We start from the raw sequence: 16878 nt of genomic DNA on the forward strand, positions 1-16878 counted from the left end.
CTTGGCCCCATCTTGGGGGTAACTGCAATTCGAGCAGGAGCTGGTGTGAGCAAAGAGGGGTGCTCCCCTCTCGGGCTTGGTGATGCTGTGCTTTCAACCATGGCCTCCTGTGGGCTAGAAGAACACTCTGGATGACATTGAAAGTGCTCTTGGTAATCAGATAAGTTGCTATGGGAACTGTCAATATTCTCAGATGGTTTGGGGTTTTTGCTCAGTTTATGTAGCATCCATTCCTTTATATAATACCCTTTATATAATACCCTTGTCCCTTAGACTGTTGTGAAATAGGTTTTCCCAACCTGACAACCCTAACAAATATCTTCAATTGCTAATGCACAAGAGCTCTATAACGATGTGTGAGTGAGCCTCTAGTCTTCCTAGCTTTTCAAAAGAAATGAGTTTGTGTGCCTTCGGAGCATGCATACAATAACACTGTTCTTTTGTTGGACATGAGAGTTTTCAAACCTTAGTTTGCTAGTTTTTCACATCGTATTGTGGATCCTGGTACGAGACCAAAGGATGAGAACCAGGGATTCTGATCTTTAAAGAAATCAGTTTCCCCCTTTTCTGTTGACTCCCTACCTTCGTCCCAGCGGCATAAGGCACCTGGCCCCGTGGTTACCAGTACACGGCCATTTGCTTCTGCACAGAGCCCCGCCACATGCACGCCATGTTGTTTTCCTGAACCTACTTTTTAGATAGAAAAATGTGTCGAAATTTCCTGTCTCTGGTGTCTTCTTCCATTTTCTTTATTTGGGGGGGATTGTCGCCGTTTTAGCTTTCCTTTGCTTTTCTTTGACTGGGTTTCTTGGGGGAGAGGAGAGAAGCCCCAGGGCCAGAGCCCTGTTTAACGAGAAGTCCTGCCATATCTGCACAGATTTGCCATGTTCCACAAGGTTCGAATTCCTCGCCAAGACCTCCTGAACCGGACTGGAGACGTCACCCCTGAGGGTACCTACATCACCCCCTTTAAGGTACAGGTATCTCCAGCTGGGGAAGTTCGTGGTAGAAACTGCTGCACAGGACACTCCCTGGGCTTGCATGGAGACCCACCGCCTGTGCTGGGTTGGCCAGTGGCAGACCTTTCTTGGTTCAGGTGCCAGTGCCACCAGCAAGGAAGGTGGCGCTTGGGTCGGCTGCATCCTGGGCATGATGACAAGACGCTGGCCGACAACTGCCCATGGATGTCCACTCCTCTGCCCACCCCCAGTTCTCCAGGGTTAGTTAGGGAGGCTGCCCCTTGCTGCTGCTGTTTCCCCCAAAGGGCTTAAGGATGTAGGTTGCATGGTGGACCATCCCAAATGGGGATGACGGTGTTCTCTGGCACCTGGGGCTTACCGCATCCCTAAATTCTTTTGAGGGGTAGACACACACAATGGCCATGGCCCGTGTTGGAGCAGGTCCTGAGCTCACAGCTGCGGTGGCCATGTCCCCAGGAGCACATGAGCCTCAGAGGACTCTGTCAGACGCCGTGCACCGCCTGCCTGGAGCCGGAACAGCAGGGTTGCAAGCCAGCGTGCTGGAGACACTAGGGATGAGGAGAGAAGTCAGCAACATGGAGGGCCCGTGGAGCGCATGCTTCAGACACGCTGTAGAGAAACGAAAACATGCCACAGAGAGACATCTGGGACCTTCCAGAGAGGGCGTGCGGCTCAGACTCCCTGGGGTGTTCTCCTCCCTGAGCCTTCAGATTTCCCCAGCGACGGTGCAGCACAACGTCATGGCCGTGTGGGGGCGTCAGAACGGCTGTCCGGCCTTCGCAAGGTTGCCGCACAAATACCGCAGGGCATGTAACTTGGGAAGAAGAGTCCAATTAATAAAAGAAATGAAGGCAGGAGAGTCAGCAAGAGGTGAGGGAGGCCAGGATGGCTGGATGGGTTAAGGCGGGCTGCAGCAGGCCACCGCCGCCGCGGAAAAGCACGCCCGGGGCCCTGAGGCCGGCAACAGGAGAGTCTCACAGATGCATGTGAGGCCACTGTCCGTCGTGCAAGAACACAGCCAGTGACCGTCACCACCCTCAGGAAGGTGTCTTCCACGGGGAGGGAGGAGTTCCGGGGGCACGGAGGTCGCAGGAACAGGATGTTGGCAGCGGCGGCAGCTCCTTGGCCCGGGGTCCCCGTGCACTGAGTGCGGCCAGGGCTGGACTCGTGCGGCCCGGTCCCCTCCGTCCTCCATAGCAGAGCCTTCCGCACCCTGGGTGCCTCCTGCCGTCGCTGTCCACAACTCAGACCCCCGCAGCGCTGCAGCTCGGCCTGCCCCACAGCCCTGGCCTGGAGCTCCGGGGCGGGGCGCCCGGGGGACGGGCCTGGCGGCCGAGCCCTATGGCCGCTGCAGGAGTGATCCGGCTCCATCTCCCTGTGCTTCCGTCCCCGAGGCCGCCTGGCCGCCTGGCTCACGATCACCACGCACCTTTCTTCGACAGGACGACAGGCAGCGCTTCGGAGCGTCCCTGGGCACCTTGTCCTTTGGCCGGGTCGCCATTGTGGGCATGTCCATCGTGAACTTGAAGCTGGCCCTCTCCATCGCGCTTCGTTTCTCAGCCACTCGGTGTCAGTTTGGGCCCTCGGACGGGGAGGAGGTACCGGTGCTGGAGTATCAGACGCAGGTACGGGTTTGGCACGTCCCGCTGCCACACTTGTCCACTGGGAGGCGCACGTCTGCAGACCAGCCGCCAGGGCAGCTTGGCAGCCGGGCAGAGGCTTCTCGTCAGTGGGCAGTGGGTCAGTAGCCAAAGTAAGGGCCTTGGAGGAAGCACGTTCTGGTGAGGTGCTCACTCCTGTGTGTGTGAGGACGCTGCGGGCTCCGGCGGTGGCCTCGCACGCCCGCGGCCACGCGCTTTGATCACTCAAAATGTCCCTAAGACATGACCCTCGTGGGAATAATCAGCCCCAGCAGCTGGGCCTTCAGGCTGTCCGTTGTGACATCACTCAGAGTAGCAGGAGGGACACTCCGTCCTGCCGGTCCTCAGGGGAGAGGGCCCTGGGATGGCAAAGGGGGAGCCCAGGTGGCAACGCCGAAAAGCTGCTTAGCTCCTGGCAAAGGGAGATAAATTTTATCCCAGGGGATGCTCATGGTGCTTGTATGCTACCAGCCTTTCATCCCGTGCCTGGCCTGCACACCTCCTGGACTTTAAGACTTCCTGATACTCCTTCCACACCTGCCTGGCCTTCACACTCTTCACACGTTTGGCCTTCAAATTTCCTCACACATCTTGGTCTTCACAGTAACTCATATCCTTGGCCTTTATGACTTCCTCACATGCCTTCTTCACACACCTGGCCTTCACCCCTTCTTCCCACACCTAGGCTTTAGGATTTCCTCACACACCCGGCCTTCATACCGCCTCACGCACTTGGCTTCCACCAGGTATGCCGGGGTTGCTGTTCTCAGTTCATGGTGGCGAGGGGGCATTGAGGGTCAAACAGGGGGTTCCTGTCTGAGTTCAGTAGCAAGTCTGACCCGCTTTTGGGCCAAGCTCTGTGTAAGCACAGGTGCGTTCGAGTGAGAACTTGAGGGAATCATAACAGAATCCCAGTTTTTTCTAACATTTCTTACCATGGTTGCCAGCCTGTTTTAATAATAAATGAGAAGCAGAATATCTGGTTCATGACTGTGGGGCACACATTGTCCCGTCCACCACAAATCCCGTGGCCTTTGTGAGGTCAAGGGTGGCCCAGCGGTCAGAGAGGCCCCTGGAGCCACAGTGCTTGGGCTCCTGACCCCGCTCCACCCTACTGTCTGTGTGCCCTTGGGCCAGGTACTTCACCTCTCTGTGTCCTGGCTATCTTGTTAATAAACTAGAGCTGATAATACCTCCTTATGGGCTGGTTGTGAGGATTAAATACATTAGTCTGTGGAAAGCAGCCTGCAGGGTGTCTGGCCTTCAGCACGCAGTAAGCGATAGGTGGTGGCGGTGGTGGCGGTGGTGGTGGTGACAGCTTCCTGGGCCCTTTCCTGCTTTTTCCTCAACCCCCCTTCCATCCATGCAGTGGTGCATGTGCAAGAGACCGCCTCCCTGCCTTCGGGGGACTCCCAGCTCCCTGCGAGCCTCAGTTTCCCCATCTGGCTGAGGGGTGACTGCCTGAGCCCTGTCAGGCACACGAAGCACAAGCTGTCACCTGTCCAGCCCCGCGTGCCAGCGCAGTAGGCTGGTTTCCTTAGTTGTAGGTGGGCTGATAGGCCCCATTCCAGTAATCCGTGCGCGGAGACGGTGAGCTCGGTGCACAGAAGGCAGCACCCGTGGGTGAGACCGGGGGGCAGGAGGGGGGGGACGGACCGGCTGGGTTGGAAGTGCATCGGCGTGGAGGGCCTTCCCGTTAAGTGTGGCTGCAGCAGAAGGATCCTGCTGTTCCTGACCTGTTGCCCCTGGTCTCTCCTCTGGGCATCACAGCCAGTGGCCATCTGGAGGGCTTCTCTGCAGGGTGCGGGGAGGGTGTTCTCCGCAAGGGCGGGGTGGCCTTCCCACCAGGATGTGTGATGTGTTAACGCAAGCGTCTTGTTGACTGTAGCAATGGCGCTTGCTTCCCTATCTGGCCGCCGCCTATGCCTTAGACCACTTCTCCAAATCGCTCTTCCTGGACTTGGCGGAGCTGCAGCAAGGCCTCATGGGGACAGACCAAGGCGCCAGGCAGGTGAGAGGTGATGCTCTTTTCTCCGCAGGGTTTATTGTTAGTAACTCTCGCTGAGGTCGAACAGCACTGACTCAGCCTGTCTTTCAAAACAACATCTGTCCATCCGTGGTGGCCCTGTGGGGTTCTGAGACGCTCCTAGCTGTGGCCGCCCGCTCAGGCCTCTTGGAATCCTCACTGGGATTTGGACAGTTTGGGCGCCATCCGTATTCCCGATTCTCAAGGATGTGCTGACATGACTCTGATTCCAGCCTGTGAGTTCAGCTGTCCTCCTTTTGAGAACATGATGATTTTGCAGAATCCGCATTACCGGCCCCTCAGTAGATTTCATGGCTCTGATCCTTTCATAAACAACCCTGTAAAGGTCTGAATCCAGCTGACGGGATTGGAATTGACGGTTAAGGATTTATGCCAGAAATGAGCGTCCACTGAGCTCAGTCGCTATGTAAAGTCATCCTTGGCCGATATCTGCGTAAACGGTTTATAACCGCCTTTCCATGGTCCCTCACATTGCCTCCTGGGTGTGAGTAAAATGTGAATCACGGGGAACGCATTTGAAAACAGATTAGAAATACTGCAGATCGGTGTTATGCACAACACCCTAAAAAGCCTGTATCAGATTAGCACATGTTGGAATATTCAGCACAAACATCCGGGAGTCGGGAGGTGGTGGCGGGGGTGTGGAGACGGCCAGCAGGGTGCACTGCTCAGCAAGGCACCGTCCCTGGGAATGCAGGGATTAAACATGTTTTTCCCCAGCGTGAGTCACTGAAACTTTTGCCAGCTGACATTGGAATCGTTCTCCTGTTAATAATGTTATAAAGTGTAAGCATGCTTTATTCTCTCTGAAACTCAGGGGTTTCACTGAAGCACCTAAAAGTGGCCCTTAGTTCAAGTTGAAAACACTGGTAAAAGGGATCATCCTATTTAGCAGACGTGTGTTTGTCTCTTTCTCTTAATTATTTCTATGAAACGTTAGGTAGAAGCAAAAGGATATCCATAAGATGCATAAGGCCCAGAGACGCTGGCTGGGGAGAGCCTTGCAGAGTTGACTGGAAATCGCCATCCCCTGCATGTCTTCTGGGAACCAGTGCCCTCCCGCCCCCCCCCCCCTCAGAGGGGAGCCCTGTCTCCACCTCCTTGTGTGGTTTCTCGCTTTTCTTTCTGCCACAGCATACTGCTTGGTTTCGGGTTCAGGAGCCTCCCATAAACCGAGTCAAAACGCACCCGTTGCTTCAGGGCTCTGCATCTGCGATCATCCTTACGCCCCTGGTGTTTATTTGCTGCACAGAGCTCAGGTCCATCTGTTTTCATGGCTGTGAAACCATTTGTACCACAGTATATCCCCTCTGAGATGAATCCCCCCTTTTAAGCTAAAATTGGGTTTCTTTCTTTTTCTTGCAGTTGTCGGGTGTCTTGGATTAGACTAGAGGGGACACAAGCCTTTGACGCTAGGGGTGAAGTGACCCCTGACCTCTGGTGTCGGAGCCTCTTTTCACCAGTTCTTGTTGGATTTCCTCTCCCAAGGCAGAGCTCGGACGTGAGATCCACGCCTTGGCGTCAGCGGGCAAGCCCCTGGCCTCGTGGACTGCCCAGCGGGGAATTCAGGAATGCCGGGAGGCGTGTGGAGGACATGGCTATCTGGCCGGTGGGTATGGAAGTGTGTGATGGTTTTCTGCACGTAGCCCTACTTTTGACTCAAGGGGTCCGCAAGCTACCGCCTGTGGGCCGAAGTTAGCCACCGCTGGTTTTTGCGAATAAAGTTTTATTGGAACATGGCCACACCCATTCGTTCATGAATTTTCTGTGGCCGTGTTTACATGACACCTGGGTTGAGTCGTCTCTGTCAAGCCTAAAATAGGTTCGCTGGCTGGCCTTTCCCAAAGCAGCTTTGCCGACCCCCTGGCCTAGACAGACACCTCCATTTTTTTTTTTTTTTAAGATTTTATTTATTTGAGAGAGAGAATGAGACAGAGAGCACATGAGAGGGGGAGGCTCAGAGGGAGAAGCAGACTCCCCACCGAGCAGGGAGCCCGACGCGGGACTCGATTCCGGGACTCCAGGATCATGACCTGAGCCGAAGGCAGTCGCCCAACCAACCGAGCCGCCCAGGCGCCCAGATACCTCCGCTTGCTGCTCCCTCCTGTTCCTCGGTCTCCCGAGGTTCCCCACAGGGTAGGCAGCTTCCCTGGAGCGTCCGTCAGTGACCCCCGCGCTGGGGAGCAGTGGGGAGGCTGTGTGAAGGAGCCTGCCAAAACCCCAGCAGAAAGTGGATAATCTGTTCTTTTGAATTGTCACTCTTCGCTTAGTGACTTGGCAGTGATCTGGCACCAAGTTTTGTCCTGGTGAAAAATTCTAAATCTTAGAGCAAGAGAGTTGGTTTTTACTGGCATTGGCCTTGTTTGGGCAGCTGGTGTGTGGCCGAGAGAGTGGGCAGCAGACGGCCTGCGACAAGCTTCTGCTCTGATGCCCGCTAGCTGCGCGACTGGGCCAGCTAGCCAGCCTCACCAGGCCTCAGTTTCCTTATCTGTAAAATGGGGACACTCACAGTGTATGCCAACACAGCTTCCTGCCGTGGTCACATGAGTCAGCACAGCGTTGGGCGTGTGGCACGTCACGTAGCTAGTGGCTTCTATCTGAAGTTATTGTTGGAGCTTCTAGTATTGTTGTAGTTGCCGCTGCTATTTGTGAGCATCCCGTGTGCCGATGTTCAATAACTGGTAAGATCTAGTTAGTCCAAGCGGCCGCACAGGTGCTCCAGACAGCAGAATCGGCAGAAACCTTGTTTTCAGTTGACAGTGCCACAAGCACTTTAGGCTCTTGCCAACTTTGACCATCTCAGTGATGGTCTGTGGATAATTACGTGCTTTCAGCGAGGACCCGCCCCAGGTACTTGTGCGGGCGGCTCCCGCCACGCTGTGCCTCCTCATTACCCACGGACCAGCAGGTGAACGTGGCTGTGCCTGAGTCACTTACACGTCTCGTCCTCTGTGCAACGTTCTGCACTTTCTGTTTGTCACGGCTCAGAGAGACACTATAAGTAGTTCGCTTTGTTGGGCTTTAAGTAGAATAACGAAATGGAATCGGGCAGCCCTGCAGACAACATGAACAACTGAGTCAGGTGTCGGGTACAAACGCTGGGCTGAAACCAGCAAGGCCAAGCTCAGTGGGGTAGATGTGACGGGCCTGGGCTAGGTTTAATATTAGTTGCGAGTTGTTTCTTGGTGGTCACGCCCAGCTGTTTCAGTAGAGTGGTCTATAGCGGGGGGGGGGGGGGGGGGGGGGGGGAACGATCAGTGTGTCCCAGGTGACCACAAGCCCTATGGCTGCTGCAGAACGTCTCGCACCCTCTCGGGCTCTGTACCCAGCAGCATGTGAGCATGGGAATCCCACGCCTCTAACCTCTGGCTTGTCCTGTGTCCCACCCAGCCTCACATGTGGAGAACATTCTCCATCAGAGAAAGGAGACCCAGATGAGAGGGTCTAGAAAGTGTACCTTATAAAACATGTGCAGGAATCAGGTCCCTTCACTGGCAGGAGAGACAACAAAAGAAAACTGAGAGTTGTCTTGAGATAGTTGAAATTTCTTTTCTTTTTAAAGATTTATTTATTTATTTTGAGAGCGAGTGAGCAAGAGAGCGTGCACAAGCAGGAGGGGCAGAGGGAGGAGAGAGACAATCCCAAGCGACTCTGCTGAGCGTGGAGCCCAAGGCGGGGCTCGATCTCATAACATGAGATTGTGATCTGAGCTGAAATCCAGAGTCCGATGCTCAACCGATGGCGCCACCCAGGTGCCCTGAGATATTTGAAATTTCTTGTGTTAAAAGATGGGTTCCCCGCAGGGTAGGCAGCTCCCCTGGAGCATCCGTCAGTGACCCCCCACACTGGGGCTCTGGCAGCTGACAGCAGAAGGCTCAGTGTCCGCAGGGGAGAGGGATATGCTAGCAACCCTGGGCATTTCTCTAGCGTTCCTGCTCGCCGGCGCCACGGGTCCCACGGGCTCAACTGCGTGGCTACTCGTGTCCCCTTGAAGACGGAGCAGCTGGGTGAGAGATTGGGAGGACCCAGTCAGGGAGGAGGTGTGGTTGGGCCCGGGCAGCTTGGGAGTGCTGTGTCTCCGTCAGGCCAGCCAGGACATTGGGGTTCCCAGGGAGCGGTGGGGTTCCTGCCCTGCACGCGCACTTGAAGTGACAAAGCACGCGGCTTCATTGCAGTGAACCGCCTGGGTGACCTCAGGAACGACAATGACCCAAACTGCACGTATGAGGGGGACAACAACATCCTGCTGCAGCAGACCAGCAGCTATCTGCTCAGCCTGCTGGCATGCCACGTCCAAGGTGAGGCCCCACCCTGGCTCACGCAGGTGAGCCATCCTGGCCCCGCCGAGAGAGCCCGCCCCACAAGGCGGCCCCTGCATCTGCAGGAAGGAAATGTGTTACAAAACATGACTGACCAGCTTCCGGGGTTCTCTGGTTACTCCGGGTCCTGGGTGTGCTTGTAGGTGGCGCTCGCTTCGAGAGCCCTCTGAGGACTGTGGACTTCCTGCAAGCCTATCCCGATATCCTTGGCCAGAGGTTCACGTGCCCCAGCGTCGACAGCTGCCTGGACTCCTCAGGTGAGCACGCCGTCTCCCTATTTCCCTCCTGTCGTGATCCCTGGGGCCCGCTGGGCAGCAGGGGTTCATCCAGCACCTCCCTGGGCGTGATGCTGAGTCAGGCGCTGACTCTCCCTAAGGATGAAGAGGGAGAGGCTCTGGGTCCTATCCCTGCCTCACTGGGCGGCAGGGCCTGTGACTGAGCTGTCTTCACATGAACCCGGGGCCCTCCTGCTCAGGGCCTTTGCACGTGCCAGCCTCACTGGCCTCACTTCTGGGGCCCCTGCCCCGCAGCACGTTCACCGTTCTCAGCCCCGAACAGGCTCAGCTTCAGTCAGCACTGGGCTCCATGCTCATCGTGCTTGGCCGTGATTGTTGAGTGCCTAACCCTAACCATGAGATACCCGCCGCCATGCACAGCGGGGAACGGTGGAGACCCCGCTTCTCCCCCACTGGGTCTATCCTCAGAGAAATGAGCGCCGGGCTGTAGGCAGCACATGACAAGCAAATGCATTTTCAGTGTAGAATGTACTCGATCTACAGATGGCATGTGCCCTTGCTGGTCGCCCCTTTGATCTACAAGTGTCCGTGTGCAGCCTGGCTGGGAGGCAAGAGCCCACGGGACCCAGGTTCCTGCTCTCACGCAGCTTTGCAGTCCGAGGGGGGCGGGCCTGGTGCAGGGAGCAGGGGCTGTGTGGCGGTGGCCCGCTCAGGACAGCTTGTCTGGGGTCTCAGTGACAAGGACACAGTGGCCACGGGGGCGCCGTGGGAGGGATGTGACCACTGAAGTGCACCTGTCATCCAGGGCCATGAGAAACACTTGACTCTGAGCAAGAGAGCTGCTCACTGACTTGGGTCTGTGTTCCTTGTGACGATTCACTCTCAAACGTTACTCTGGAGAAAAAGCCGCTCCGGCCACTGTGGGAGCAGAGGGACACAGCAGGAGAGGGTGTCCTGGACTGGGTGGTGGCGGCGGAGGGGGCAGACCAGCGCCTCCAGGACTCGGGTGGAGCGGCTCCAGCAGAGTGGGCTTGCTGAGGCACCAGTCCCGTCTCGGGGTCACCTCCCTCTGCTGCTGCCCCGGCGCCCGGGCTCAGGGAGGTCCGGCGGCGCGTCCACAGTGCCAGCGCAGAGCGCCAGTCCCGTCTCGGGGTCACCTCCCTCTGCTGCTGCCCCGGTGCCCGGGCTCAGGGAGGTCCGGCGGCGCGTCCACAGTGCCAGCGCAGAGCCCGGGTTTGGCCGAGCCTGTTGTGCTCCGAAGCTCAGCGCCCTACCTGACAGCCCCTGGAGGCCTCCTGATGAGCGTGGGGCCGAGACCTGCAGAAGGAGCAGGGGCAGAGCTCCTGCCCCAAGCCTGCGTCCCCGCCTCCCCCGAGCACTTGAAGCCACAGCTGAAACGTCACTGACCTCGCCGTCCTCTGACCCGTGAGCACCGAGGCCACGTGCTGCATGCCCCTTGGAGACGGCCCCTGTGGGCACGGATCCTGGGGGGCCGGACAGGAGCTTCCCTTGTGCTGAGCCCCCCAGGGACCTGCCGGGAGAGCGAGGGGGTGCCCCTTCCCCGCCTCGGCCTGCTGGCTGTACCTGCTCCGTCAGGCCCTTGTGGGGACGCGGGAGCTAACACTGTGGAGTGCTTAGCGCCGTGCCTGGTAGCAGTGGCCGCCGTCGTACGCACAACCATGCGTGCTGTCCTCTCCATCTTGGGAGTCACCACGAACACGCCCCTTGTTCCACCGAGCGCCTTTGGCATGGGAGGAGGGCACCTGGCCTTGCATCAGGAGACCCCAGAGCGAGTGTCCCCCGGGGCCTGGGGGCTGCCGCCCACCCGCCCGTCAGGGGCCAAGAGCATCAGCTACTGTGGGTGCTGAGGGCACCCGCCTCACTCTCCGCTCGGCTCCACGGGGCCGCACACACCACTCCCACCTTCCTGAGAGGAGACTGGGCCAGTGGCACCAACCGGTCCACCTCAGTCCACGCCAGCAGTCGGAGCAAGAGTAGAACCCGGGCTGGGCTGACATCCTGCCCGCTTCCTCCCTCATCATCATCATCATCATCATCATCATCATCATCATCATCCAGGAAGCTTCTGCTCACAAGTGCTTTCTTTCTTGTTGGTCGCCACATTTTGTCATGCCTTTCCTGATGATAACCCACCTGGCAGGTCAAGGTCACTTTGCCTTCGTAAAGTGCCCGTAGGAAGCAGGACACACTTAAAGGTCTATTTCAGATGGTTTCAGAGCACCCCAGCCAACAGTTGCTACAGAAAACACTAGAAAAAGAGCTCATGCTTCTCATAACTTCAACCCAACCAGAATTTTTTTCCCTAAAACCATCACCCATTGTAAACCAAATAGTAAACAAGCGGTCTGGCAGCTTCTGGCCGCGCTGGGCGCTCTGCTCCAGCCCCTCCCTCGTGGACTCCGTGCACGCGGGGCCCCCTGCTGCGCATTGCGCCTCTGCAGCAGGACACATGCCAGGCCCCGTCATCTGTTTTTCCTGTGAGAGCCCTGGTTTTTGCAAGATCCAACAAAGTGAAAACATCTTCTGAAGGAAAAAAATGGAACCAGAATTCATTTGGTGAAAGTGACACTGAGTGCTGACGTCACTGTCCACGCAGAGGAGGGAGCCTGTGGTACGTGGCCAGCCCCTCGGCTCCAGGGCCTGTGGTCTTCCCATCCCACGTGTCGGCCCTGGCCACAGCCGGTGGGATCCGCAGTAAAGATTCCGTGAAGTCTTTACGAGCCTCGCTCTCTGTAGGACCAGAGACACGAGACCTCGCAGGACCGAGCGTAGCCTGTCGGGAAGGTCCAAGAGTTTTCCTTCAGGGACAAGTCATTTATCTGGGGGGAGGCCGGCATGGCTCGGGTCCTCGGATGTCTCTCTGCTTCCTCTGATTCACACGCAGGCGTGCATGCCGAGGACGGGCCTCACAAATGTTCCTGTGCATTTGAGAATCTGCACTGTCACTTTGCAATATGAGGCCCATTTGTTTTTCTCAAGTTGGCTGATTTGCAAAAATATTCAATGATTGTGGCTCAGCGTACGTGGTTCCAACAGCCACATGTGTGTAAAGCAGTGGGCTCACACCACATTCTCTTCTGTGGGGCCCCGTGGTACAGTCACGGGGCCTCAGGCTCTGGAGTCGGCGTGACCTAGGGCTGGATACTTCACCTCCCCGAGCCTCAGTTTCCCCTGTAGTACACGGGGGGATGTGGTCATCCCCATGCTGAGCCTAGTAGGTCCTGGGCTGTGTTTCACTCACGCTGGGGGCTGGCTGCCAGGTGCTGGGGGCTGCCACTCTGAGCAGCCCCGTGGGTGCAACACAGCTTAGCTGTTTCCCCAGCAGCCGGCTCCGTGGCGGTCTCGCACCTTTAGAGGAGGTCGTGTGGGGACAGCCAGTCGCACAAGAGCACTGGAGTGTGGGAACACAGACAGCAGGCGACACCCAGACCTGGGCCGTGCCAGCCAGGGAGCTGGGGCCAGTCCTCCACGCCTTGCTTTCTGGGCACACACCAAGGTGAGAGCCCCGCTTCAGAAGGGGAGATCAGCCAGGAGATGGGGACCCAGGCAGAGGCAGCCTGGGAGAGGAGAGTGGCAGGGTGGGAGGCCAGAGAGGTGGTCGGCAGGTGGCTGGCCGGCCTCGAGGGGCTCACTGGATGGACGGCTGGGTGAGAATGAAGCCCCCGGTGGTCAGGGAGAAGAGGTGGGATGCCGCTGAGTTCAGGTGTCACTCGTGGAGTCGAGTGCCCGGCAGACATGCCCAGGAGCCCCAGGACTAGGAAGTGGGGCAGGAGAGGCAGGTCTAGGGACCGCTGGACGCTGTGGCAGGGCCCCCTGGGGAGTGCGGGCGGGGCCCGAAACAACAGATGGTTGCTCTCTGGCAGGTCTGGACAGAAGGCGTGGGCTGGGCTGTGCTCCCTCCAGAGGCCTGGGCGGGACGTTGGGTCAGGGCCCCAGGCATCCTGGGCTCGTGGGCATGTCGCTCCATCACCCCTGTACCCCCGATGGCCTCACCCATATGTGTATTTCTCCTCTGATCCTAGTAGGACACTTGTTGGATTTCGGGCCCACCCACTCCCGGGGGATCTCCTCTCTGATTACGTCTGCCTTTTCCCGAGAAAGACGTTCACAGGTTTGGGGCAGGATGTGAGCATGTCTTTGGGGCTCCCATTAGAGCTACCACGCGTGGCAGGACTCTGGACTGAGGACAGCTGTGAGAGGAGACCTCAGAGAAAGTGCAGTCCATGAGGCGGTTTGTCTGCTTTCACGGACGTCTCTGTTGTGCTGATCCGGTCGAGGGTCCGCGATAGGACCCCGAGAGTGCCACCTGTCTTCTTCCCGGGAGTGGGCTGTGTGACGCAGGAGCAATCCCAAGGACCCTTCGCCCAGGCTTTGGGCCCAGACCCAGTGTGGCTGGGTCCCTACAGTCCCTCCTGGGAACTCTGAGCCTAGAGCAGCTGCTGAGCAGAAGGGCTCCCCTGTGCCCTGTGGCCTCACCCTGGTGCCCAACTCTGCGCCCGACTCTGTGCCGGGGGCGGGGGCGTGAAAGTGTGGACTCGGGGCCATGTGTCCAGGTCAGCCAACTCCTGCCCACTCCCTCTGTGCCCCAGGTCCTCCTCGGGAGGGTGGTAACAGCTCTGTGTGGCAGGGTGTTCTGGGGAGTTTGGAACCTGCCTGGTCCATAGGATATGCCGTGTCAGCGTCAGCCCTGGCTGAGATGTGACGAGGAGAGGGGCCCACAGACGTGGCCAGCGCTGGGGGCAGGGACAGGACAGGGGTTGGGGGCACCCTGCAGTCTCTCTGGTGGGTCTTCCTTCGACTCCTTCCAGTGCCGGCCCCTATGTCTGCCCTCTGTCTCCTCCCTCAGAGCACCTTGGGAGGGGCTCCTTGGGAGAGCTGGTGAGAAGGCCCAGCTCAGCTGCCCTCCAGCCCCAGGGAGGCCAAGGGCTGGACTGGCCAGGGAACGGGCACCCCTTCCTCCTGCCGCCTGCCTGTCCTCTGCTGCAAAGGTGCCCTGATGTCCCCGCGAATCCGTAGTGACACTGAGGGGATGTACCGTGTCCCGGCAGATGAAGCACGTGAGCCCCAGCCAGAATTTGCAGCCCTCCCAAACAAGGCGCTCACCACAAAGGTGGCTCTGTGGCCCCGTGGCCTGTGGTTGCTGGAACAGTGCGGAACGTGGGCCTCGGTGTCCATGTCTCACACACTCGTCCCGAAGATGGCTCGGTGCCGACGAGCTGCCCATCCGCCGGTCCCCGGGGAGGGCTCTGCAGACGGTAGATGCTCTATGGTTACTTTTGGTTTTTCTGTTTCTTGTTTTGAAGTTCCCCTGGCGGCTTACGAGTGGTTGGTTTGTTACCTGCTCCGCGAGAGTTATCAGAAATTAAATCAAGAGAAAAGATCAGGAAGCAATGACTTTGAAGCAAGAAACAACAGTCAGGTATATGTCTGTTTTAAAAAATCGCTTGTTTGATTCACTCCCAATTCCTGCACTGCCGTGGCCTCGGTAAGCTGCCTGTCATGGTGGTGGTGGCGGCCGGGCCCTCCAGCCCCTGTGACCGCGGGAGCATGGCTTCTCTGCACCTTGGTCTGCTGCAGGGACCTTGCTGGACTGTGGGTGTTGTGTTCAAGGTGCCTGGCAGCGTCTGGCTGTGGCTGGAGCTGTTACTGTGGGAGTGGGGACGCTGGGTTGTGGGGCCCCAGCCCTGGTCCCTCTCAGCTGACTGGTGGCGGCTTGGTGACTCACGCAAGGTCACACTTGCTTTCTCTCAGGGCATTACTGCCCTTCTCGGGGAGCCTTGGTGGGAATGGTCCCAGGGTGGCTTTGATTCTCATGCTTGGACGGGGCTGGCTCCCATGTTCCGGAACCTACCGCACAAAGGCAGCCCGCTCTAAAACACCTCCTAGCATCAGGATCTGGCCTGTTGTGACCCATACATCCAGTCCATCTGGGGTGACGGCTGTCGTTTGGGAGGCCACGGATAAAGGAAACATAAGAAGTTTCTAGAACTGGTGTCGTTCCTTCTCCTTGGCCTTGTATTTTGTGAGGTTCGTTTCATGTCCTCTGAGAACTCAGCATCTACATCTGCCCATCTCCTCTGAATGAACCCCGACCCCTCCCATTACACTGTGATGGGCAGCTTCAGTGCTTGGGTGGACGCGGTCAGGAGCAAAGCCAGCGGTGTTTCCAGGGACCTGCTGGACACACCTGCCCCAGGTGTGCAAGTGAGGGAACAGGATGGGGTCTTGCCTGGAAAGACCTGGATGGATAACTGGAACCCAGGGCTTATAGGAATTCAGCAGGTGGCCCCCATCAGTAAACTTGATCTCAGTGCCACGGCGACCAAAGTAGGAGGCATGGCAGGGATCCTTCTGGAACTGCTGGGGCCACAGCAGGCTTAGTCTTTTGGACACTGACGGGGGTGGATTAGCCTGTCCCATGTCACCCCTTTCCCTGCCCATCAGGCTGTCACTCGGAAGAGGAAGTGGAAGGCCTCCCTAAAGTCACAAGCCAAGGCCCCAAAGAGATGGAGAGCATAAGAGGCACCCATTCCCACTGCGTGCGAATCCCGAAGAGCTCCCTAGAGGTGGCTGTGGGTCTCCGTGCTGTCCCTCTGCACGCCTGCCTGCTGGCCCATGCCCGGCACCCTGACACCAGACCTCAGGCAGAGGGGCTCAGCCGTTTTAGAAATAATTCACCTTTACACCTTCGTTAAAGCACTCCTTGGCAGAATTTCAGTGAGTCACACGGCAGAAAAGGTCGGGAGAGGCCAGCCTAGCCTGGCTCTGATCCCGGAGCCTGTGAAGAGCAAGCCCTGGGTCAGCTCTCACGGCCTGGGCTGGACGCTCACGGACGCCCCAGGAGGACACAGCCCCTTACCATACAGTGACCTGAGCAGCAACCAGGCACGAGAGAAAAATTTCAGAGAGAATGCGTGTGTAGCCTTGGCATGGAACACGCCTTCTTGAGACCAAAAACTAGAAGCCGTAAAAAAAGAGAAAGTGGTCAGATGTGATTGTGTCAACGCTCACCATTTCTATAAACAAAGTCAGGAGACAGGCTGCAGGCTGGGGACGCACATGCGGCGGGACCAGCAGGGCGTCCCGCTGGGGAAGGGCTCCCCCCTGGCTGGGGAACCAGCACCAGCACAGAAGTCCCCGAGCATGACCCGGGGCTGTGCAGGGGAAGGATGGTGTCCGGCAGGTCGTGGGGGCGGGAGCCGCTCTGCCCTGTTGGGGCAGTTAGTGGCTGCTCTTCCGTGAAAAGACAGAGCGTGCTGACTCGGACTGTGGGGGAAGTGCATTTATCTCGCATCCCCTCCTGCCCCCCCCAAAACAGCTGCCCCTTGCTGTGCACCTACTGCAAGCTGGCCGCGCACAGTAGGTTCTTTAAAAAAAAAAAAAGATGCGTTTATTGTCTTTTTTGGCCGAGTAGTACCCTCCCGTGGTCAAAGTGAGCACATGTAAAACGGTGGGCGGTGGGGCCCTGTACGCCCAGAGCTGCTGGCCTCCGAAGGCAGATGAGCCATGTTCTCCCCGCCCCACCGCACCCGGGGCTCCTGACACGGGTCATTTCCTGCCATCTTTTCTGATGGATCGGGCAATCGGGGCCAAGAGAGATACCCTGGGTCGCCTGGCTCAGCTGTGCTGGGGCTG

General features: G+C 57.9%; 1 protein-coding gene across 6 annotated transcripts in view; it reads left to right on the forward strand.

The window, feature by feature from the left end:
• Positions 1-16878, forward strand: part of ACOX3 (acyl-CoA oxidase 3, pristanoyl) — a 40848-nt gene that overhangs the window by 15746 nt on the left and 8224 nt on the right. For all 6 annotated transcript variants that reach the window (XM_073891360.1, XM_025887465.2, XM_073891361.1 and 3 more), the window contains 7 exons: positions 878-974; positions 2423-2605; positions 4509-4631; positions 6156-6276; positions 8843-8965; positions 9130-9243; positions 14547-14662. In XM_073891360.1, coding sequence (XP_073747461.1) covers positions 878-974; positions 2423-2605; positions 4509-4631; positions 6156-6276; positions 8843-8965; positions 9130-9243; positions 14547-14662 — 877 coding nt within the window. The remainder of the gene's footprint in view (positions 1-877; positions 975-2422; positions 2606-4508; positions 4632-6155; positions 6277-8842; positions 8966-9129; positions 9244-14546; positions 14663-16878) is intronic.

Source organism: Callorhinus ursinus, unplaced genomic scaffold, assembly GCF_003265705.2.
Source record: "Callorhinus ursinus isolate GAN/ISIS: 27379988/994484 unplaced genomic scaffold, GSC_fseal_2.0 scaffold4, whole genome shotgun sequence".
NCBI classification, from domain to species: Eukaryota; Metazoa; Chordata; class Mammalia; order Carnivora; family Otariidae; genus Callorhinus; species Callorhinus ursinus.